This window comes from Erithacus rubecula (assembly GCF_903797595.1).
Source record: "Erithacus rubecula genome assembly, chromosome: 13".
NCBI lineage: Eukaryota > Metazoa > Chordata > Aves > Passeriformes > Muscicapidae > Erithacus > Erithacus rubecula.
In genome coordinates, this window is record NC_136665.1 from 1,875,215 (window position 1) to 1,898,021 (window position 22,807).

The 22,807-nt window shown below is 49.9% G+C and overlaps 1 protein-coding gene, 1 long non-coding RNA gene and 1 pseudogene across 3 annotated transcripts in view; 1 reads left to right on the forward strand and 2 right to left on the reverse strand.

Annotated features, from left to right (window-relative positions):
• The window catches only part of LOC306807319 (uncharacterized protein), a 180,597-nt gene that overhangs the window by 47,374 nt on the left and 110,416 nt on the right, over positions 1-22,807 (reverse strand). Inside the window, exon 15 of the mRNA XM_079316784.1 lies at positions 9,624-9,704. Coding sequence (XP_079172910.1) covers positions 9,624-9,704 — 81 coding nt within the window. The remainder of the gene's footprint in view (positions 1-9,623; positions 9,705-22,807) is intronic.
• Positions 1-22,807, forward strand: part of LOC306807336 — a 186,822-nt gene that overhangs the window by 33,962 nt on the left and 130,053 nt on the right. The gene's annotated exons all lie outside the window — the stretch shown is intronic.
• On the reverse strand, positions 20,379-21,137 carry LOC306807330 (EF-hand and coiled-coil domain-containing protein 1 pseudogene; annotated as a pseudogene). The gene has a single exon. The product of its transcript is annotated as an EF-hand and coiled-coil domain-containing protein 1 pseudogene (transcript).

Sequence of the window (22,807 nt, forward strand, 5' to 3'; positions counted from 1 at the left end):
ACCTCAGTGCTCCTCTAGTCCCACCTGTTGTCGTGGGCAGGGACACCTTGCACTGTCCCAGCCTGGCCTTGAAGTGCATGAGGTTCAGTATGTCATACATCTTTTCACCCTCACCTCGCACACACATGTGGCAGGAAAAGGCCATTTTGGTTTTTCTGATATTGTGAAATGCATCTTGAGCTCTCTGTGTATCACTAAACATGGAAATAACCAGGAAGAACCTTTGAGGGAAGAGTACAAGGACAATGGTGCACAATCATTCCTGGGTGCAATCAGCGCTTGGAATAAATACAGCTAAAGCAATAATTATCCCTGCTGCCTTTACATCTCGTAAACCTGAAGCAAAAAAGATCTTTGGGTGCTGCTTGGGGTGTTAAAAGTGTGAAGGAGATGCAAAGGGCATTTGTGGCCAGCGAGCTGCTCCTTGTGGAGCAGTCCTGGGCTCTGCTTAGGATCACCAACTGCAGCTGTAAACAGCTGGAGCCCACAGGGAAGAGTCCTGCTGGCAGTGATTGCCAGGAGTCAGCAGGACTGGTTTCAGACAGGTTTTCTCCTGGTTTGTACAAGGTATGGTTCAGTCCAGTTGGATTTTGAATTTGGGAGACTCATTTACATCGTATTGAAGCAGATGTTCAATTTCCAGTGACCCACTTAAAACTTGCTCCCACCAAAGTGTTCCTCAGCTCCGTGGGCTGATCTGTGTGCTGAGAGTCAGAAATGTCTTTCTGTGGGCTATGGCAGGAGCAGGCAGAAGTTTCTAAGGATGATCCTGTCAGGAATGTGCAGTCCTGGATTAGCATCATCTCATAACACACTGCAGGCTTACTGAACAGGTACAGTAATGTGCTAAGAGATGTGGCATTAAAATGAAGTTGTTTGAAATTTTAATGCATTTACAACAGATAAAGTGATCTGCAATGAGCAATCCATAAGTGCTCAGTTTAACAAGTGCTGAGCTACGGTGTAAATCCTTTCATGGGCCCTTTCTTGGTCCATCCCATTATGCAACATAATTGTGTGGCCAGGCTTATTTCCAGGAAATCTCCTCTCTGGCCCTGTGGCAATCTCACCATCATCGTGCTCTCCCTGCAGGGAAGAGTGAAAAAATGCAGCAGTGGGAAAGATGACCAGTGTTTCCAGGCAGCTGATGAGAATCCCATTTGCTTTGGTGGGGTTGCATAACCTTGGAGTGGGAAATGCAGTGCCCGAGGAGAAGGCGATGCCAGCGAGCGTCTCCGTGGGGATGCTGTCAGATGGAGTGTTGGCACTGTGGGCATGGTCACACTCAAACCCTCCAGTCTGTCCTTGCTGAGTTCCTTGCTTACGCAGAAGGGCCTAGTGGGTTTGTATCGTAATTGGCGTAAATATCTCTTGAATGCTGTTGAATTTGGAAGTCTGATGTGGCTCAATTAAAATGGGATTAGGTTTTCTGTCTCCACTGTGGAGGCTCTAAGTGCTCTGGAGAACAGTTTAATGCTGAAGGCTGGCCTGCTGCTTTTGGCTAAGATGCAGCTTGAAATACGCAATGCTCTGAGAAATTCCAGGACTCCCACTAGGTCAAAAAAATTTTCTCTCAACTCTAGCATTTCATCAAGTTTCCTAGTAACGTGTCTTCATGTATCACAATCCTTATTGCTTGGAAATCCACCAACTTTGCAATGAGCTGAGAGTTTTTGTTATATGTGCTGGATGACATTCTCTAGGTAGAGAGGCCTGATTAAAACAATTTCCATCCCTCTGGTTTTAAACAACATTTGTGTTACATGCTCTTGTTTTACTATATGTTACATTAATTCAGTTACACTGAGTATCAGTTAATTAATTACAGATTAATTTAGTTACACTATTTATTTAGTCTCATTCTGTTAATTACAGTATTTTAAACCAACTTAACCCAGGATAGTATGTCCAGGATCCAGTCACTTAAATCTGGGCTGAAGCAGAAATGAGCTGTGCTTTCAGAAGTGTACTTGGCCTAAATCAAAACATTGTGGACAAGACAGAAGATCCTAAAAACCCCTGAGTTAGTCATGTTGTGGTGACCATGCTGACTGGGATTCGATAATGTCTCACTTCAGTACAGCAAACCTTTGGAAGAACTGTGTACAGCTGGTCTTATTATGGACTTTGACTTTCCTGGGGAAAATACAGAAAGGTTCACTTTGCCCAAGGTAAGACCTGCAGTGCTGCTGTGCTCTGGTCTGAAGCTGGCTGAGGTCCCCCCCAGACCTTTCTTGGCTTTGTCACTTTGGATTAAGTTGTTCAGAGATAGTCCAATAAATTGTTCAAGGACTCATTTTCAGCTGAAAAGACAGTGTGATTTTCATGTGGAACCAAAAACCTCTTCCTTTGTTTACTCACCCCAAACCACAGATAATACAGTAGTTTTATAGTAAAAAAGGGCACTGGTGTTCCATGGAGTCTCAGTACACTCAGCATTTATGACTCTATGATGTGCTGGATCCCCTAGACCCCACTCATTCAAGATGTGCTCCATTTGAGCTGGTTTCAGCAGTCTCCACTGCTGAGAATGTTCTTTTGAACAGGTACAACGTTTTTATGTTCTTTTATTTCAAGACAATCTTGGGAAGCAGAGTTAGAACATTGCACATTCTGGGCCTCCCAGCAGCTTCTCCATGTGGTGAAGGCTTGTCCATGCCTGTCCTGTTCCTGCAGCAGCACTGTGCTCACACTGGTCTCTGTGTCCTCGTGGCTTCTTAAAGAAAGTAAAAGTTCTAACCTTGCAAGTGAGACATCAGAATGTGTTGGCTGGGACTGAAATTTCTGAAAATATTTGGTCACTCTGGGCTTATTTTAGTGCATGTTAAGCACCTCGGTGGCTCATTGAAGCACACCTGCCCTGAGTTGCCAAGGGCTGTGCAGGAGGTGCCTGAGGACAGTGCCCCGTTATTGCTGGGGAAATGAATCACTGCAAGTGTAAAATGCAAATGATGGGGGTTACCTTAACTTTGTTATAAATGACTATTGCATGTGTTCGATTTTGTCCAATTAATCAAAGCACAAAGTTAAATTTAGCAGTAATTTATTTATAATAGCAATTGTATATAAATGAATACAATTAAAATATATCAGTTAGATAAATTTGAGTAAATACAATGTTCAGCAGCAATTTCAGTATAACAGAGGTCCAATGGTTCAGTTGAATAAAGCATAAGCAAAACTGACCGGGAGATCCCTGACTGGGGTAAGGCCTTTCCTCTCACTACTTACCAAATCAGTCAAGCTGAAATCTCATTTATATACTGTTTACTAATACATATTAATACAGAATCTTCTAGAAAGCTCCTCCTAGTTTCTATCCCTCAAATCTAGGTCACTGTGTTGTGTTGCATGTGCCACTAGTGATCAGGGGTCTCTCCTTTCGGGGTCTTGTTTCTGATGAAGGCTCTGGGTCTTCCTCCGTGTTCGCTGTTTGACCTCTCAGGTGGCGCAGGGGCACTGAGCTTAGAGTTATATAATCAATATATATTCCTACAAGAGTCCTCAGCCCAGTGACCAACGCTTTGGAATCATCCCAATTTGGCCCACTTCAAGGTCGAAATCCTATTTCTAGACACTTGTTCTTAGACCTATACTCCTCCTATCCTGCCTCCCACCTAGCATCTGGCAGATGATTTTTCTGCTTTGTTTAATCATTTCCTTTATCTCTTTTTGCTTTATAGTAATTAAATACAATTTTTGATTAATTATGAGGCCACAGTTTTGCCAATATTGTTGCAATTTAATTAGCACGAATCACATATATAACAACTTCATCTTGGATGAAATGGATTTTTGCATTTTGCACTGTCACTGTGACAGTGGTGCCATGTGCTCAGGTTCTGCTTTGAGCTGAATTGGTGCCCAAAGGCAGCTGTGCTGCCCTGCCCCAGGTGTCAGTGAACACCTGAGCTCCTTGCTCAGTGCCTCGAGGGCAGCAGAGCAACCCTGGAAGACCATGTAAAACTCAGAGCTTAGCTTTGGCTGGTGGAGGGTCTGGATGGGAAAGCACATGAGGAGCAGCTGAGGGCACTTGGTTTGCTCAGCTGGAGCAGGAAGATTGAGGTCAGAGCTCCCCGGGGCTGCAGCTCTGATCTCTGCTCCCTGGGAAAGGGACAGCACCCAGGGAATGGCTGGAGCTGGGCATGTGGAGGTCGGGGTCTAGAGGATTTAAACTCTGATTATTAAATTCCAAGTTAACATGAGTAAACACATTGGGATCCTTTAGCACTAAATCACAGTGGTATTGTTTAGATGCTGAAAATATCAACCAAAAATCACTCATTTAGTAATATTTTAGAAATTATTGTAGGTGTCTGTCTTTTAATATCTTTTGACTTATAATTTTTAAGTGGTTTATCTATGCATTTATAGATTTCTCTTTTGCTTTAAATAAAGCAGAACTAGGTATTTGATAGTTAGAATCCTCATAATTGTTCTTGGAATTTCTCTTTGGATGAGGATTTTGGCATGGATGATACTTTACGAAACAGTCCCAAGTCTGGATCTCATTCATCACAGATCTTGAAAAGAAATGTCTCTTGGCTTTCAGATAGGGCCATGGAATTTTTCAAAGGATGAATTGAAATTATAAAGTATATGCACATTTAAATATAGGTTCTTTTAAATATGTACAGCTTCCATAAGGATCAGGTTTGTACACACTACATTAATTGCAAGTGTAAATTTAAAACCTATTAAATGTAATGCGCTATAGAATAACAGAATCTCAGAATGGTTTGTGTTGGAAGGGACCTTAAATCCTACCAGTGCCATGGCAGGAACTCCTTTCACTGTCCCAGGCTGCTCCAAGCCCTTACCAACCTGGCCTTGGACACCGCCAGCAATGGGGCAGCCACAGCTGCTCTGGGCATCCTGTGCCAGGGCCTCACCTTTGCATTATGCTGATTTTCAATATGCCAGAATTTGCCAAATCAATTTATTTCCTTTAATTAATTTTGTCAGGTCAGGCATGAATGGAAGCTAAAGTTGTTCCTGTATATTTTGTTTTGTAGCTGGCATGTGTTTGTCCTTGCAGAGTTTGCAGCGGGGTGCTCACCATCTGGGGCTGGGGCTGGCCCTGAGCTGGGCTTGGGCAAAGGGGAAGCACAAGGACAAGGGTGAGGGGGCAGCAGACAAGTTCTGGAGTGCCCAGTGTGAGAGGTTTTGTTTGTGTCTGATCTCCATGCCTCCAGTCCTGAGAAGGTGTTTATGAGCTGTGCTCTGTCCTGCTGCACCTCAGAGCTACTCCTGGTGAGCAGAGTGAAACTCAGACTTACAGACTTACATCTTGCCATGTTCAGGGTTTGCCACTGGGCTGGAGTGTGGTTACTGCAGCCAGAGTTTGCTTTAGACACGGCACTGGGATTATTAAGTGCAGTATTGTGTTGTATTAAAGTACAAGCAATTAAGACAAGAAATGAATTAAGACTTGTCTCTGTTCAGACCAAATTCCTGGCCAGTGCTGCACACACCATTAACAGAGCCAGCAGTGGTTGTGTCTTTGCCTGAGACTGTCATAAATTGTATTTATTAATGGCAGATTATACAAACATCAGCCAAGTCTTTATCAGCAGTTAAGCCAGACACCAGATAAACAGTTGGCTGCAAGTCTGTGCTCTAATAAAATAGCACATGAGCCTTGAACCCAGTGTTGAGGTTTAAACACTTGAAGAAAAGAGCTGGTTGCTCAGCAGGGCAAACTGGACTGGACGCTCCTTGAAGCCCGAGCAAGGCTGCTGTGGCACATGTGCTGAGGATCCCGCCCCTGGTTCTCCGTGGGAGTGTCCTGGCTCCTGCCCCAGCCCCCAGTGTCCCTGCAGGATGAGGAGGAGCAGAGCTGGGGCTGCCCAGAGCCCGTGCATGTCCGGCCCTGTCCCCTGCACGCGGCTCTGCTCATGCTTTATCCCTTGGGATGAGTTTCCCATCACATCTGGCCTGCCATCCCCCCTCAGAAGAGCTGGCCCTTTGCCAGTTGCGCTCCAGGAAATTCCCTGCTGCTGGGAAGAGATTCCCTGCTCAGGACATGCCGGAGCTCCCAGGGACTGTGCTCCCAAATTAAAGCAAAGTGACAACACATGTACATCATGTTTGCTGGAGGGGCTGGAGCAGCTCTGGCAAAGTCAGGGAGAGCAATGCAGTTTTCCTAATGTTTTTTTTTACCAAGTCTTTGAAATCCTTTTTGACATCTGCTCTTTATTACATAACAATATAGCTGTCTTTTTAGGAAAAGAGACATTTTTCATTATTTAATTCTAAGTTAAGAGACATATTCCCAAGTGGCTACAATAACTGTGAGGGTTTTGCTTTTAGGTGATTTAGCTGAGTCTAACACCAACACTGTTTTCTGTTCCATGTCTGCATTTATCTTGGTCACAACTGAAATCAGGCTTTTATCAGAGGGCCAGGGTTTGGTTTTTATTAAAGACATAGTTTGTCTGAATGAGTGACATGAAATGCTCAGAGGAAATCTAAAGCTCGCAGCCCCTCACTTCCCAACTACATCAGCTGAAGCATCTTGTTTGTTCTTTTTAGGGATAACCCTTCTTTTCCCTTTCCCATCCCAAGGATCACACTGTGTTTTCTTCCTTTACACCCAAGTAAAAAAAAAAAAAAAAAAAAAAAGTAAACTCTGTGGGATTTTAAATCAAAAGTAATATGTAAGAATTTTAAGGCAAGGGAATGGAGCACCGAAAAGCTGACCTCTGTTTCCCCTTTCATGCCAGACAGCATTCCCTGTGTTTGTGTTTCTGGAACAGCAGTGCAGGGCTGGGGCTGCTCTCTGAGAGTCAGTGGCTGTGAAGGGGCAGGAGCTGTGAGGTCAGTGGGCACCTGTCATGCCCTGAGTCTCCACTAATTACTGCAATACCATGAATATTTGCACACCAGGGAAAATTATCCAGGCACCTATATTTGATTTTTGCTGTGCTTGACTCCAAATTTACGTCTGCATCAAACTGATTTTAAAGACTGTAGCACATCTGCAGTTTCAAGAGATAGTAAAGCCAGTGTTGCACTCTGAGAAGTAACTCCATAGTCTGAGCTGTTGATGTCATTTAACTAATTTGCAGTTCCTTGTGATGATCATGAGGATATCATAGACCATATACTTTTTTTTTCTCCCCCAGATAAAATGTATGGCTTGGCTTCTGGAGAAAAGAACTGTCAAAGGTGCTGTTTGGAAGTCATGGAGGAAGAGGTGGGGGTGGGAGAAAGATATGCCCTGGATGGATACTCTAGTGGGCTCCAGCATTTCTTTTGACACATAGATTGGGTTACTTTCAATACTAAATGGCTCCATGAAATGGTTTTCCAGGCCTTATGCTGGCCAGAAAGGTTTTAAAGCCCGTGCGAGTTTAGCCTCCACAAGAAAGGGAGCATCAGTTCCGGTGCTGGGTGAAACATATTATTCAAAAACAAAACTTGTGTTTAGAGAAGCCAACAGCCTAATTTAAACAAGGCCATAAAGCTTCTCCAATGTTGCTGAATGGGTGTGGCAGAGCTGTTGTGTTTTACAGCACTTCCATTGCCCCACATCACCTGCAGGAAAGGGTTCAGGGCAGGATCGAGGCAGAGCAAAGTGGCAGGAAGCTCAGAGAACCCCCTGCTCTAGAACTGAGGGAGTCCTTTCAGAAATTCCCACTGTGCTCAAAGTCTCCCTCTGAAGACAAAGAGATGAGCTTGTCAGATATCCTAGAAAATATCTCAGAAAGGGTTTTGCATAATTTGGTTGTGACTAGCTAAAAATCTCCAGTGGGAAAAGAGACTCTGCAGTAGGTTGGGTGTCTTGAAGGTGTCTTACTTCCGAGAGTAAAGAGTAGCAATTAAATGCAATTTTATTTTTTATTCTACAAGTGTAAAAATGTTTGAAGCTTTTCAGAATTCTAGAATTACTTTGAAAAATCCTAAAGTACTAGGGAAAAAGTGAAGAAATATTTTTGGGATTTCTTTCTGTGAAAATTATTCCTAAATCTAGCAAAATGAAAAACAAACATAGTAGCTGCTGGTCCCAGGAACACGGTGCCAGGCACCTGCCCAGCCCTGGCTGTGCCAGACAAGGAGCTCTGCCAGTGCTGGTGGTACCACCCAGACACCAGAGCTGAAGCCCAAAGGTGTTGCTGGAGTCAAGCCCCTCCCTGGCAGGAGGGGGCCACCTTCAGTCCTGGTTGGACACAAGCATCTTTGGAGACAGAGGGTTCTGTTTCGGGTGGTGATACTGGCAGAGCAACAAGCTGGTAAGGCACCTCTGAAAGGGACAATGAACACTGGCTTGAGGATGGCGGCTGACAGGTCATAGTGTCTCCAACTGATGGCTTTGTCTGGTCTCCTGATTCTGCGGGGACACGCCTGTGGAGAGAGCAGTGTCTGAGGCCCCAGCTGCCCCTGGCACACAGGGAGCCTCGTGCCCAGCAGGGCCCAGAGCTGGCAAGGCTCCCCAGCACGGCTGGAGCTGCTGGCACAGCTTGGCCCAGCTGGACAGCTGCCCCTCAAGGCCCCGGCCAGCAGGGGATGGCTCTGGGCAGGGTCCCTGGCCAGGAGCAGCCCCAGAGCGCCTCTGCCTCTCAAGGGCAATCTGGTCCCCGCTCTTTCTCCTCCCCACCTTGCTCTGCCTCTGCCCACTGCTCCTGGGGCTGCTCTTGGCCACGCAGCCTCAGCGGGAGCCAGCACTGGCTGCAGCCCCAGCGGCTCCCCAGGACAAGGCCCAGCAATTGGGAGGCCAATGAAAGCACTGGGCAGCAGCAGAACCCTCAGCAGAGTTATGTGGACAACCACTGACCGTGCACAACTCCACAGCAGCCTCAGTGGCAATGTTTCCTGTCTACAGCTGCCAGAAAATGAATCTGTTTGAGGGGGAGAGCAACAAAACACTCATCGGTTTCTCTTCCAGCGAAGCCAAGCTCCATAGGAGGATAAAATGATGACAAGCTCCAAAGAAAGCAGTACTACCAATAACGTCAGCCAGCACCATGTATCTTTACAAAAAACATTTCCAATACCCTTCTGGAAAGGGGAACACGTGTAGAGGTGCCATCTGCATCTGTGGGAGCAATGGAGTGTCTGAGCCCGTGCTGTGTTCCACTGCAGAGCTGGCAGCTCGCTGGATACAGCCAGGACGCTCTCTGTTCCCCCAGAGCTGGGCCTGGGGCACCTTGGCCCCCTTGGCACAGGCTGTGCCACCCAACAAAGCCCAGAAGGCCGGGAGGAGAGCCCGGGGGCAGCGCAGCTGCTTGGGCAGTGGCTCCTTCCAGGGACCCGGGCCCAAGCCAGCCCTGAGCAGCCACTGCCAGCCCCGAGCCTCCCTGCCCCGTGACAGCTGCCCCAGCCCCAGGGGACACAGCCAGGCCCTGTCAGGACCCAGTGCAGCCCCTGCCCAGTCGGGAGCCAGGGCTGGCTGTGGCCCTGGGCTCATGGCAGGGCTCCTGCTCGGGGCTGCTCCTGTGCCTTGGGCCTCTGGGCACTCAGGGCAGCTCCGGGAGCAGCTGCAGCAGGAGGGACCTGGGTGCATGAGTCCCCTTGCCCAGGGGCTGGGAACGAGCTCCAGAGGCCTGGAAACAGAGGCACCTCCAGCTTTGGCTGCTGCTGGGCCGTGCAAGGGAGAGGGCTGAGCCTGGCACAGCAATTACCTCCTGTGCCTGTGGCTGGGCCTGGCATTGCCTCCCTTCCTGCAGCAAATGCTGCGTTCCATAAAGCCTCTCTGTCCATCCCTTGAGAGAGGAAGTGGTACAGCTGCATGAGATGGAACCTTTACATATCAGAGAAGAGGCCTCGGCAGGAGGCAATACTTGTCATAGACATGGATAAGGATCAAGAAAAGGCCCAGAAACTTGAGGCTGTGACAGGGCTCTTTCTTGTCCTCATCACCACCTCTTCTGATCTATATCAAGATGAGAAAATTTCAGGGGATCTCAGGGTATGCATAACCCCTGGGGCACTTTGGGCTCCCTGTGAGCTGATGGCAAAGGCCTTCCTGCAGAGGCTGGGGAGAAGCTGCAGCCAGGCCAGGCTGGGAAACAGCCCTGCAGGGTGTGACAGCAGCAGCGGGGCAGCGAGGCTGCCATGGATCCCTTCCCGCTGTGCTGGGCACGGCGTGTCCAGATGTGCAGAGAAAGCCCCCGGCTGCTGAGTGTCAGGAGAAGGCTGGGGGAAATGCACCCACCACAGTCTCTCTGCAGTTCCTTCACAATGTCTTTCAAGACATCATTTGACTCATGTGATTCCTCCTCTCCTGTGGTTTTCTTCTTCCGTTTTAGAGGATCTTAAAAGAATTTAGTTCCATTTCCCATGAGTGGATCCCACAGAAGCAGCTCTCAGCCTGTGGGGTCAGCAGGGACACACTACTCACCCCTGCAACGGCAGTTGGGCTTGTGTGTACCAACCAGTAAAGGACTGGGGAAAATATTTCCTGCAGACACACCTGTATACCAAAAGCCACAGAAGCTCCTCTCATCCCTGCTGCTCTGCCTGGGCAGCACTGAGCTGCAGGAGCAGTGAGGGGATTGCACAGGGCCAGGGCACACACGAGCACGGCTCTGTCCTGGCACCTGCAGCGATGCCCCCCTGGCCAAGCTTTGGGCTCTGAGCTGGGAGCTCCCCCAGGGGGAAAGGCCTTCACCTACCCTCACCAGCTCCCAGGGGCTGTTCCCTGAATGTGGGTTGGAAAGCCAGATCACCATCCCCAGCAGTTCCATCTGCAAAGAAAGGCAGGACAGAAGAGCTCCCAGCACTGCAGGAAATCCTCATGCTGCCTGGGGCTGGCAAAGGAGGCACACAAGGCACAGCCCTGGAGCACAGCCCTGGGCCCTTCCCTTCCCTCCCTTGATCTTCTGTGTGGATGCACAGAGAGACACTGGCATTGCACATGGAAAGAGGATTGGCAGCTAAATGCTCCTTCCTCCCAATCTCAGTGATCCTGTGGGATCACCCAGGGCTCCTGAAGGGAGCTGGGCAAGGTTTCCTGAATCCATCAACCCTGACTTGGCATAAAAAAAAACTTCATGAGTGAGCTTTTGCCAGCTGAACAGATTAGTCTGTCAGTAAAAAGGGAAATCCAAAACCAGCCTCGAGCATTCTCCAAGTTCTTCAAAATGTCATTCACCAGCAATTCCAAATAATCCAAATTGTGATCCAAATCTGGAAGGGAGCACAGATCAGAAGCATTTCCATGCTGTGCTGGGATCCCGTTCTGCCTTAGCGACCTGGGCTCTGCAAGGGAGTCAGGTATGGCTGTGGGGGCCTGATCTCAATGGACATGGTCAAATCTCCAGAGGAGTCTGGGGCGCTTTGGACTAGCTCTGGTCATGTTCTACACTCTTTCCATGCTCTGTGCAACATCGCTGGAGGGGTGGCTGGAGAAGCCCATGGTCTGTGGGGTTCTCTAAGTCCCACAGGGAAAGTCTTGCTGAAGCACTGGGGAAAACTGCAGCAAGCAGTGCCCCAGACATAGTTCCCTCCCTCCCTCTTTCCCTCCCTCTTTCCCTCCCTCTTTCCCTCCCTCTTTCCCTCCCTCTTTCCCTCCCTCTTTCCCTCCCCCTTTCCCTCCCTCCCTCCCTCCCTCCCTCCCTCCCTCCCTCCCTCCCTCCCTCCCTCCGTCCATCTCTCCATCTCTCTGTCCTCTGAAACAGCTCTCCCAGCCCCAGGGAACACAGTCAGGCCCTGTCAGGACACACTGGAGCCCTGATCTCCCCCTCTGCCCTTTCCCCACCTTGGGCACCCCTTGCAACCCCTCCCAGGTTTTGGGCAGTGTCTCCCACAGAGGGAGCCCAGCAGGACTGCTCAGTAGCCGAGTGCCCTGAGCCTGCTCGGAATAATTCCTCTGGGCTGTGCCGCTCTTGTGCGGGCTGTGCCCGCTCTGCCCAGCAGCAGAGATGGCAGCTCAAGGCTCAGCAGGGCTCAGGCCCAGAGGCACAGCAATTACCTCCTGTCACTGTGCCTGGAATCGCCTCCATTCCTGCAGCAGAGGCTGCCAATGAGCCACTGCTTTCTCCGGGGAATGATTTCTTCTGGCCTGTCTCTCTGTGCCGTTCTGGAGAAAGGGACGGATGAATGAGATGGAACTTTTTGTCATTGGGGTGGTGGCATTGCACATGGGAAGAGCATTGACAGCTAAATGCTCCTTCCTCCCACTGCCAGTGATCCTTTGGGATCACCCAGGGCTCCTGAACAGAGCAGGGCAAGGATTCCTGAATCCATCAACTGTGTCTTGACCTCAGTGAAAACTGCACGAGAGAGATTTTGCCAGATTGACAGATTATTCTGTCAGTTAAAATGGCAATTCAAAATGTGCCTCGAGCATTCTCCAAGATCTTCAAAATGTCATTCACCAGCACTTTGAAATAATCAAAGTCACCATCCCAGTCTACAAAGGAGCACAGATAAGAACCTTTTCCATAGTGTGCTGGGAACCGCTTCTGCTTTAGGGAACTGGGAACTGTAAGGGGGTTGTGTAAGGCTGAGTGAGCCAGATGTGAATGGACATGGCCAAATCTTCAGAGGGGCCTGGGGAGCTCTGGGCTGGCTCTGGTCACTCTACACAATCTTTCCATGGCCTGTGCAACATCCCTGGATGGGTGGCTGGAGCAGCCCAGGGCCCCTGTGGGCTCTCTCCCTCCCACAGAGGAAAGCCTCCCTATTGCCCTATGCAAAACCATTCCCAACGCTTCCTGGGGAGAAGGGAGCGCTGTCCCGGGAAAGGGGAGCCAGGCCGCCGGCTCACCTGCTCCCCGCGCTGGCCACGGAGCTGCCTGGGCAGCCCTGGCAGGCAGGGCCACAGCCAGGAGGAGCAGGAGGAAGAGGCGCAGAGCAAGGGCCATGGTGCCTTGCCCTCTGCCAGTGCCGCAGCTCTTGCTGCCACCGCTGTGCTGCCACCGCTGTCCCAATGTCAGCACCACTGCCGCCGCCGCCGCTGCTGCCGCAACAGTTGTGCTCCAGGACTGACTGCTCGGTGCCTGTGGTGCTGTGCAACCCCGGGGCTCTGGGACCTCTGTGACCTCAGAGCCTGCTGTGACCTCAGCCTGCTGTCACCCCAGAGCCTGCTCTGACCTCATGGCCTCTGCTGTACCCCCACAGTGTACCCCCATCTGTACATTGCACTGTCCTTATTATAAATATCTTGCTTTATTAAAGGGCCTTTGCTTAGCAAAACCCTTTTTTTGCCTGCTGACATTGCTGGTGAGGCTGGAGATGCTTTTGTTGGCTCCCCTGTTTTCCAGGATATCTTTTTTGAAGAGATTCATGCCTAGATACTCCACTGTAACAAACACAATCACTGAATCACAGAATATGCTGAGTACAAATGGACCTACTGTGCTCATGAATTCTCCTGTTCCTGCACTAGAGCACTCTCAGGAGTCACCCCATGTGCTTGAGAGTATTGTCCAAATGCATCTGGAGTTCTCTCAAACGCAGTGCTGCCTTGGGATGCCTGTAGCAGTGCCCAGCTGTCCTCTGGATAAAAATCTTTTTCTAATATCCAGCCTAAATCTCCCCTGACACAACTTCAGGCCATTCCCTATCAGTGGGGACAAGGGAAAGAGATAATTTCCTGCCTCTCCTCTTCTCATCATGAGGAAGTCGCAGACGCCGATGAGGTCTCTTATCAGTCTCCACCAGGCAGAAGAGACAAAGAGTTGTCTGCTGCTCTTCACACAGCTTCCCCTTAGGCCCTTCACCATCTTCACTGCCCTCTCTTGAAAAATTTTACACTGCAGTGCCCAAAACTGGAGACAATATTTGAGGTGAGGCCACCCCAGAGCAGAGCATAGTGCGACAATCCCTCCCTGGCCTGCCTGGCCATGCTGGGCCTGGTGCCTCTCAGGACAGAGATGTGTCCCCTGGCTGCCAGGGCACTGCTGACTATATGCAATTTCCATCCACCATGATTCCCAGGTTCCTTTGCACAGTGCTGCTCTCCAGAATCTCATTCTCCAGCCTGCTCATGCATCCATGGCTGCCCCATCTCATGTGCACAATCTGGAATTTTTCCTTGTTGAACTTCACAGGGTGGTTGATTGTCCAGCCCTCCACTTTGTCCAGGTCCTGCCCTGAGCCCAGGGAATCTCAGCACGGGCTCCCCCTGCCCCTTGAGGCCTCGCCGCTGGTCACAGCAGCCCCTGCCTGGCTCCTGCCTGCCCGCACCGAGGGCATCCATGGCTGCTCCTGGGCATGGAGCTCAGCCAGTGCTGGTGCCAGGTGGGCTGTGCTGGTGCTACCACCCAGACACTCCATTGACAGCTCCATTTCTTTATTAACACAGAAGGGCTGGGCCAAGGCCTGCCCTGGCAGGAGGGACCCACCTTCAGTCCGGGCAGAGAACAGGGCCAGTGCCTTCAGGGGGAGAGGGTTTTGTTTTGGTGGTGGAAACAACAAGGTGGCAACACAGCTGTGACAGAGACATCAGGCATGGGCATGGAGATGTGAAATGACAGGTGCAGGTGTCCCTGAGGTGTTCGGTAGGACCTCTAATTGGAAAGAGGTATGGAGATAGGGCATGCCACAGTGGCACCGTGAACAGTGTCAATGCTGCACCCATCACTCACAGCTTGTGCCCATTCTGTGGCATGAGAATCCTTGGGATTCATCAAAGTGAATTCAGAGAATGTGTTCCTATTTCACTGTGCACGTTTCTGGCATCAGCAGGGAGTGTGAGCCCGTGCTGTGTTCCACTGCTGAGCTGTCAGCTCGCTGGATACAGCCAGGACGTTCTCTGTTCCCCCAGAGCTGGGGCACCTTTGCCTCCTTGTCACAGGCTGTGCCACCCAACAAAGCCCAGAAGGCCGGGAGGAGAGCCCGGGGGCAGCGCAGCTGTTTGGGCAGTGGCTCCTTCCAGGGACCCGGGCCCAAGCCAGCCCTGAGCAGCCACTGCCAGCCCCGAGCCTCCCTGCCCCGTGACAGCTGCCCCAGCCCCAGGGGACACAGCCAGGCCCTGTCAGGACACACTGGAGCTCTGCTCTTCTCCTCTGCCCTTTCCTCACCGTGGGCACCCCTTGCAGCCCTTCCCAGGTCTCCCAGAGAGGGGCCCCAGCAGGACTGCTCAGTACCCAAGTGCCCTGAGCCTGCTCAGGATAATTCCTCTTTTTTACTTCTTTGTCAAAGATAGTTCTTTAACTTCTTTGGTTAAAGAAGTTAAACCAGAAAGAGTGCAAAGTTTTAGAAAATTAAAATACACATTTTTTATTGCCCCAGTCTTAGCTCTCCCAGATGCAGAAAAGGAATTTCAACTATTTCAATATAACCTCCTCTTTGAAGGGCCCTGAAGAAGTGGGAGGAGGGAGGAAGAAGCTCATGACTGTATTCAGATGTCATTGATGGGTCTTCAAGGGTGGTAGAAGGGAAAGGATTTACAGGATACTCTTCCATGAATGGGAAGCAGTTAAAGGAAGGGGGAAGGTTACACCCCACCTGTGGCCTGTCACAGGCTCAGGGAGAATCTTAAAGGATTTTTCCTATCTGGCATTCCCAGCCCCGGCCAGGATTTTTCCCAGTCCAGAGGCACTTTCGTTAACATAAACATGAGAAAAAGAATTATAACAAAGATAAACACCTGCTGGATCTGTGAGAAGCCTCGGAAAAGAGGCGTCTCCTTCTCTGACCAATGGTCTGTATTTTGGTTTTCATAAAGTGCCGTATTTAAGGAAATGGCTCCCTTCAGTATATTGCTGTTCTTTGCTCTCTTCTGCAAGAGAGTGCCATGTTACTGTGTCCATTCGCTGCTCTGTAACTCCATATACAGTAACACCCACCTGGTCAGCTCAGCGGAGCTGAATGCACTTGTGAGTGCGTGTGAATTACACCGGGACAAGACAGTGAATGTTTTACTGATTCCAAATATGCATATGAGGTGATACATGCATTTGGGAAGCTATGGGAAGATAGAAGTTTATTCAATAATAAATAAATTTCACCTGCAGGGGAGACACATTAGCTGACAAGAACTTAATCTCTTGCCCATTGGAAGTGGTGAATTTACCAAAAGGAGCGGCAATAATCCACATTAAGGGGCACCAGACAGGTGCTCACAGGAGGCAACAGGAAACTGATCGGCTGATGAAGAAGCTCAGAAAGCTCCACTGTTGCCAGAAAACTCTAAGATCCTCCCCTTCCTCCCAGGAACTGCACTGCTGCCAGAGCAACTGTCTTTTCCACCAGAGGAACTTGAGGTAATTAAAAAGAGCGAGGCAGAGGAAAGAGGAAATAATTGGTTTACAAGGAATAAAGAGGAAATAATTGGTTGACAAGAGATGGGAGGCAGTGGATACCAAAAGCTCTGGCCTTGCAATTGCTAAAACAACTTCATGAAGGGAGTCACTGGGGCTCCCCAGGATTGGCAGGAGCCTTCCTCAAAATGTATGCTGCTGTGGGTCTTTTTACTCTGGCAAAGCGAGCTATTGAGGGTTGGTTGATTTGTGCTCAAACCAAAAACAGAGTTACAAAGTAACTTACCAGGGGAGGGAGGCCTTGGGCTCTACATCCCTTCCAGAGATGCCACGTGAATTTTACTGAAATGCCCAGAATGGCAAGATTTAAATATTTTCAGGTACTAATATGTCAATTAACAGGGTGACAAGAAGCATTTTCTGCAACTACAGGATCAGTTGTTAAAGTGTTTTTGGAAATAAATTCTAAGATTGTGGAAGCAATAGCCTCAGGCTTACATTCCAGCAGCCTTAATATCATCCCTTAAGAGTCACTTTACAAAACAACACTACACAGAGGCAAAAAAAGGCCATGCTTTGGTTTGCAAATGGTTTTCAATGAAGAGATGATAATATCCTAATTCTATGAAGGAATGAAAGCTTGCAAGGAATGCAAGTCCACTCCGTGTTACACAATCAGCCCAAATGAGTAGATTACAAAATGGCTAATCCTCCTCCTCCTGGTACAGATATCTAAGTGGATCATAAAGTACAGCTCTCCCCTGTTCTGCCCTGAGGGAGAATCACAACCACTAAGAGAAAAAAAAGACAGCTATTCCTTCTGCCCTCCATAATCAAAGCTGTGCCAAACTACAGATGCTGCCTTCAAGCTGACTCCAGTTCCAGCCTAGACCTCTCACCTTCCAGACAACTCCTTCCCCAAGATGCCCACCAACACCAACCCCCTAAACAGCCACACAGAAGCCCTCAAGAGCCCGCCAGGACCCCCAGGTGTCTCCATCCCTCCGCAGAGCTTTCCCAGCCTCCAGCAGAGCCCCTGGTTCCCTGCAGGTGCCCTGGGATGGCACTCAGGAGGATCTGCTCCAAGGCCTTTCCTGGTAGCAAGCTCAGGCTGCCAGGCCTATGGTTCCTGGATCATCCTTCCCACCAACCCTTCCTGTGCACGCTTGTCACATTTGCACAGTCCCACTCAGCTTGGAATTCTGCACTTGACCAGGACTGCTGGGAAAGGATCAAGAGTGGCCTGGCAAGCTCTTTCTCCAGCTGCCTCTTTACTCTTGGGGGAGGCGGGACATTCCACAGGAAAGCAACTGGTGCCACAAAGACTGGGCAGCATCAGGCAGCTCTGGGGAGAACACTCAGGACTGCTGTATCCTGAGGGAAAACTGTTGGCCTTGAACTGTAAGCACCTGGAAATGCTTCAAATCAGCTGCCTCACTTTCCAGAACCTCTCTTGGCCAGCATCCTGATGTGTGTGCAGGCACTGCTGCGAGGCACTGCTGGGATCCAGCGGGACAGGAGCTGCTGTCTCATGTCCACACAGCAACCCCTGACAGAGCCCAGGTCATGCTAAAACCACACAAACGATCTGGTGTCAGCAGGGAGGAGCAAGGAGCACTGGGCTCTTCTCAGACTAGCTCAGCTGGGCTTGCTCCATAACATGGCCCCGTTTTAAACACTGCTAATGCCCAGCTGCCAGAAACGCCTACCCTGTTCTCTCCAAGGTGCACAGGAAGAGCCAATGGGCAGGATGCTGTCCCTGTTTGAAGGACAGGTGTCTGCCGAAAAAGGCAGAAGTTTTCCTTTGAAATAGAGACTTTTAATTCCATTCCCCCCAAGTATCAAAATGGTTTGAATCAAAGACTCTGAGGCAGAGATAAGGGGGTAGGAATAACAGCTCTTTTACTAATATATCGAACCGTACAAGCAGAAACAACAGCAGTTGTTAAAATTACCAACAAAACAGAATAGATAACTGGGTTCCAGTCCCTTCTTTAGCTGCAGACACACTCTCTCTGCGCTCAGTCCCGGTGCTGCAGACAGAGCAAAGCCCGGATCTGCAGAGAGAAGGTGGGAGCGGAGGGGCGAGGGGCAGCCACGCTGGTCTCGGGTGGGAACGGGCTGGAGCGGGCGGCTCCTCGCTCACCGTTTGTGTCCGGGTGATCAGCTGTGTCCGCAGAGCCAGGAGGCTGGAACGGGGCAGATGCAGGGCAGGTGATCACAGACCGTCTGGCTCTCCTGTGTTCCACAGCAGGGGCTGGAGATGGGGCGTCCTCATCCAAGCTCGCCAGAAACAGGAATCCCCCTTCAAAAGCCACTCCCATCGACCCCTTTTGTCTGGAGTCATCAGAGGTCCTGGCTGTAACCCGGCCAGCTCCATTGGCATGCTAATGGGAAAAATTCTTTAAATTGACACAGTAATAGAAAAACACTCAACCCCCAACAGAGGGGTAACTTCAGCTCTTGTAGATCTGCACCCTTACTTTGGCCTGGAAGACTCCCAGATCTCCTACAGACCCCAGCCAAGGAAATGCACAAGCAGCTTCTCATTTCCCTCTGGCTACATTTTACAAGGTGTTTTGGAGACATTCAATAAGCCACAAGCAGAGATTCTAAAACTCCCTTGTGTCCCAGCACTGTGATTTCACAGGCACTTTTGGACAGACTCTGACTGTAGCACCTGTAGTGCTGCAGTTGTGATTCCAGCTGCTGAATGTATCCTTGCAGATGTGGCACCTCGTTAGCTCTCACTTCCAGCTCCTTCACTTTGCCAAGACTGTTCAGGACAGCGTGTCTGGCCTCTTCCACTTTCCCCCTCATCCCTGCCTGCACCATCCTCAGGTTACGGTTGCAATCCTCCAGGCTGACCAGAGCTTCCTGAGAGCTCTTCAGCTCCTTCTCCAGCTCCTGACTGAACCTGATGGCCTCTTCAATCTGCCCATCCCTGGAGCTGTGCACAAGCTCCATTTCCTTCAGGACACTTTGGAGGCACTTGGTCTGGGAGTGCTTCTGTCTTAATGGTCTCTTACTCCCTATGAAGCAGGATCCTTCTTCTTTATGGCTGGCATGACTCTTCTCAGTCCCACCTGTAATGACCAGGAGCACAAAGCAGGGAGAAATTGATGTGTTTTCATTAACATTGAAAGTGGGTGGATGGTGCTTTGTTGGGCTTTTTTAAAATCACACCTAGTTGATCAGCAACTAAAGCTACTTGACCTTTGCCAAATATTGAGACAAGGAAACAATCTCTGGTAAGTAGTTTTCAACACCTAGCTATACATTTAATTTTCAACCTACTCACTCTATGTTATTGCACAAATTCCTGCATAGCTTGAATGTCATTATTATGGGCTGTACTCAGGAATCAAGCAGAGGGCTGAAAAAGATATTTCCAATGAAGTTCTGTTCAGAGCACCTGGGGGTGTTCTGGAGCTCTCCTCTTTGTTGTTTTGATTCTTCCTGGGACCTCTGACTGGTGGCTTCATGTTTGCTGCTGATTTCCTTTCCGTTTTTAAAATGAAAATGGTCAAAGTGTCTTCGACCTGCCTTGCTGGACATTGTGAAGAGGAACAGTCCTCTACTGTAAGTGTCACAGGTGGAGCAGAGATCTGGGAGTGCTGTGTTAGAACCAAATCCGACTCGTCACACCTGCCAGAACAATTGCTCCATGGTGCCCTTCACTGCTCTGCCTGTTCCACACTATTTCATGCCAGAGTAATTTCACTGCTGCTAAGTGTGGATGTGTTTTGCTGGAGCCAGCACAGCAGAACCAGCAGAAACCAGCCCCAGAATTAATGGGGCTCTGCAGAGGAGCCCCAGACCGTTCATCAGCCTGCCCACAGAACTGGCTCCAACTCTGAGCCCTTGTCACTACAGTCCAAAGAAAACATACTTCTAATATTTCTGAGGCACTTAGGAGTGAGGCACTACATGTTCTTGTGCAGGTAAGAATCCAGAAGTTCTTTCTTTCTTCAGGAAGAACCCAGCAGTGGTGCATATCCAGCACCTGGTATCAGCACATTGCGGCTGCACGTGCAGGAGAAGTAGCAGCAGCAGCATTGTTTGTACCCGTGGTTTTGTTAAGCTGAACTCCCCCACACTCTGAACAGTGCTCATCACAAACAGATTTAATGGCACACCGGCGCCATACATTTCTCCTAAAAGTCTCCCTTTGCTGAAAAGTTAATGGCGAGCATGAACGAGCAACTTGGGTCTCAGCCAGGAGGCGGAGGGGTCAGAAACACTGACACTCCTGGAGCAGCATCTCTCCTGCAGCGCTCGGGGCCACCCGAGCCGCCCCCGGAGCGCGGTGCAGGAGCCGCCCCGGACTCATCTGCAGCGCCAGGCACCGCGCAGCGCTGCTCCGCAGGGCGGCCCGCATGTCCTCCAGCAGCTCCCGCAGGCTGCCCTTCTCCTCGTGCAGCTCGGCGATGCGCTCCTTGGGCCGCTCCAGCGCCACCATCTCCTGGCAGCGCTCTCGGGAGCGGGGCCCCGGCGGCCGCCGCTCGGGCTCGGCGGGGCGGGCGCGGCGGCGGCGGCGGCTGCGCGGGCGGATCTGGCTCTCGCTGCGCTCGCTCTCCCGGCCCAGCGCAGCCGCGGCTCCGTGCGGGTGCTGAAGCGGCCGCGGAGCCGCGCGTGGAAGTGGCGGAAGGTGAGCTCGGCCGAGAGCCCGTCCCGCAGCCCCGGCAGCGCTCGGCTCCGCCGCCTCCTGCGGCCCCGGCACCCGGCACAGCGTGCGGAACTCCTCGCCGGGGATGCTGCCCGCCCGGCGCAGTGCAGGCGCTGGAAGATCTCTTGCAGCTGCTGCTCCAGGCCGGCGGCCAGCACGACGCTCTGGTTCTCCACGCCGCGCTCCAGCCTGGAGCGGCGGGCGAGGGCGCCGAGCAGCCGCTGCGTGCGTCGGGCCGGCCGCCCGTAGGGGTCCCAGCCCTCAGGCGGCTCCATCGCGCCCGCCCGGCCCGCGGCGCTGCCCGAGCATCCTGAGCGCCGCCCAAGGTCTGAACACGCTGCCAAAGCCAGGCGATGCCAACAGGCTCCGGTAACAGCCCCGGCACGGCGTGGTGAGGAGCCGGGTCTGGGGGCCATGCAAGGAGTCCTGTCAAGAGCAAATCGTTCTAATATTCCGTCTAGGACATAAAAGGAGCAAACCAGTGCAGCTGATATGTGAGGAAAAAGAATTCAAGTTCATTTAAAACGCTGCTTAATATTGGGTTGAGTTTCTTTGGAGTGAACTGAGGCTAATAAATCATTGCTCCCATATGTTAAGGTTTCTCTGTGTGATATATGATACAATGTAATTCGTGTAAAGTTGTAAATTATTGTATAATAATCAATCTTTGCATGAATAAAATAATAAAAAAATTCAAAATCTGCGGAGGGAGGAACAAATATTGCTTAATCACTGCACTGTAACTGCCAACAAAAGCTGAAGAGCTGTGATTAGCAAAGCAATAGACATAGCGGGTGGAGATGGCTCTGTCCAGAGAACAGCCAAACGATAAGAGCCCAATAAGCACCACGATGAAGATAAGCAGAGGCATGTGGGAAAATACATCTAAATGCCAGTTTGCAGTAAACCAAGACCTGCAAGTTGCATCTGAATACCACATTCTCAAAAACCAGAACCAGCTTTCATCAGAATTCATCATATTCCAAAATATAGTTTTCTCCATCCGAACGCAGGAAAGGAAAACCGCATGAATATGTGAAACAAAACAAAACAAAACAAAAAAACGACAAAGACCTCCACTCCAGGCTAAAAAACTGTATACAAGCTAAGCTGACCAAGGAAGTTTTGTGAACATTAGGGGATCTGATGCAATAGAGATCAGATCAGAGTGTGTTCAGCCGGTGCCGACCCCGGGCTCGGCGCTGTCCCTGTGTTTGATTGTGGCTATTGAGGACCGTACTTTGGTTGCAAAATAAATATCGCTTCTTTTGATCATATTCAATTCGGCTTCATCTCGTTTTTATCTATAACATCTGCAAATAGGCTTTGATGGGAAATCTCTGACAACCTTTGGTTTTGCTCTTGAAGATAAGTCGAGCACCTGAGTAGCTTTGGTGAGGAATGGAGAATTGTTTGTATCTCAGTATTTCCTCAGGAGGAGCCTTAAATTTTAGCACAGGAAGAAGGAAAGGCAAAGGTTTAAAAGCCTTCCCTTCCTGAAGGGACACACTTCCAAGGAGTCTGTGAGGAGAAGACCCCCTCACCACAGCCAGGGCTGTTTGCCTCCTCTGCAGGCTCAGTATTCTGGGAGTTCCACAAGCCTCAGCTGCCACTGTACTTTCCTGAATATTTCTTGTTGTGCAGTCACAGGAGAATATTTTGTGCTAGATTCCCTCCTGGGCTTTGAGGTGAATCTCAGTAATAGTGATGATTTTCATGTCCAGATGTACTTTTGTGTAGTAGTAAGGAAAAGGGAAGAGGTACCATGGAAAATTAATTGCTCAAAGTGTGAGTGCCCAGCCACATGAAAATGAAGTTTGAATTGAAGATTTTTTTTTTTTATTTTTTCCCCCACGAGGTGGAGTAAACATGCAGAGCTAAACAAGTTCTTTGAAGAGATTTAGCCCGCACCTAGCTGTATGAAAATCAAAACAGCAAAGGATGAAGGGCAGGGAATAAATCTTCAGCTCTTTCTGTTGAAGCTACA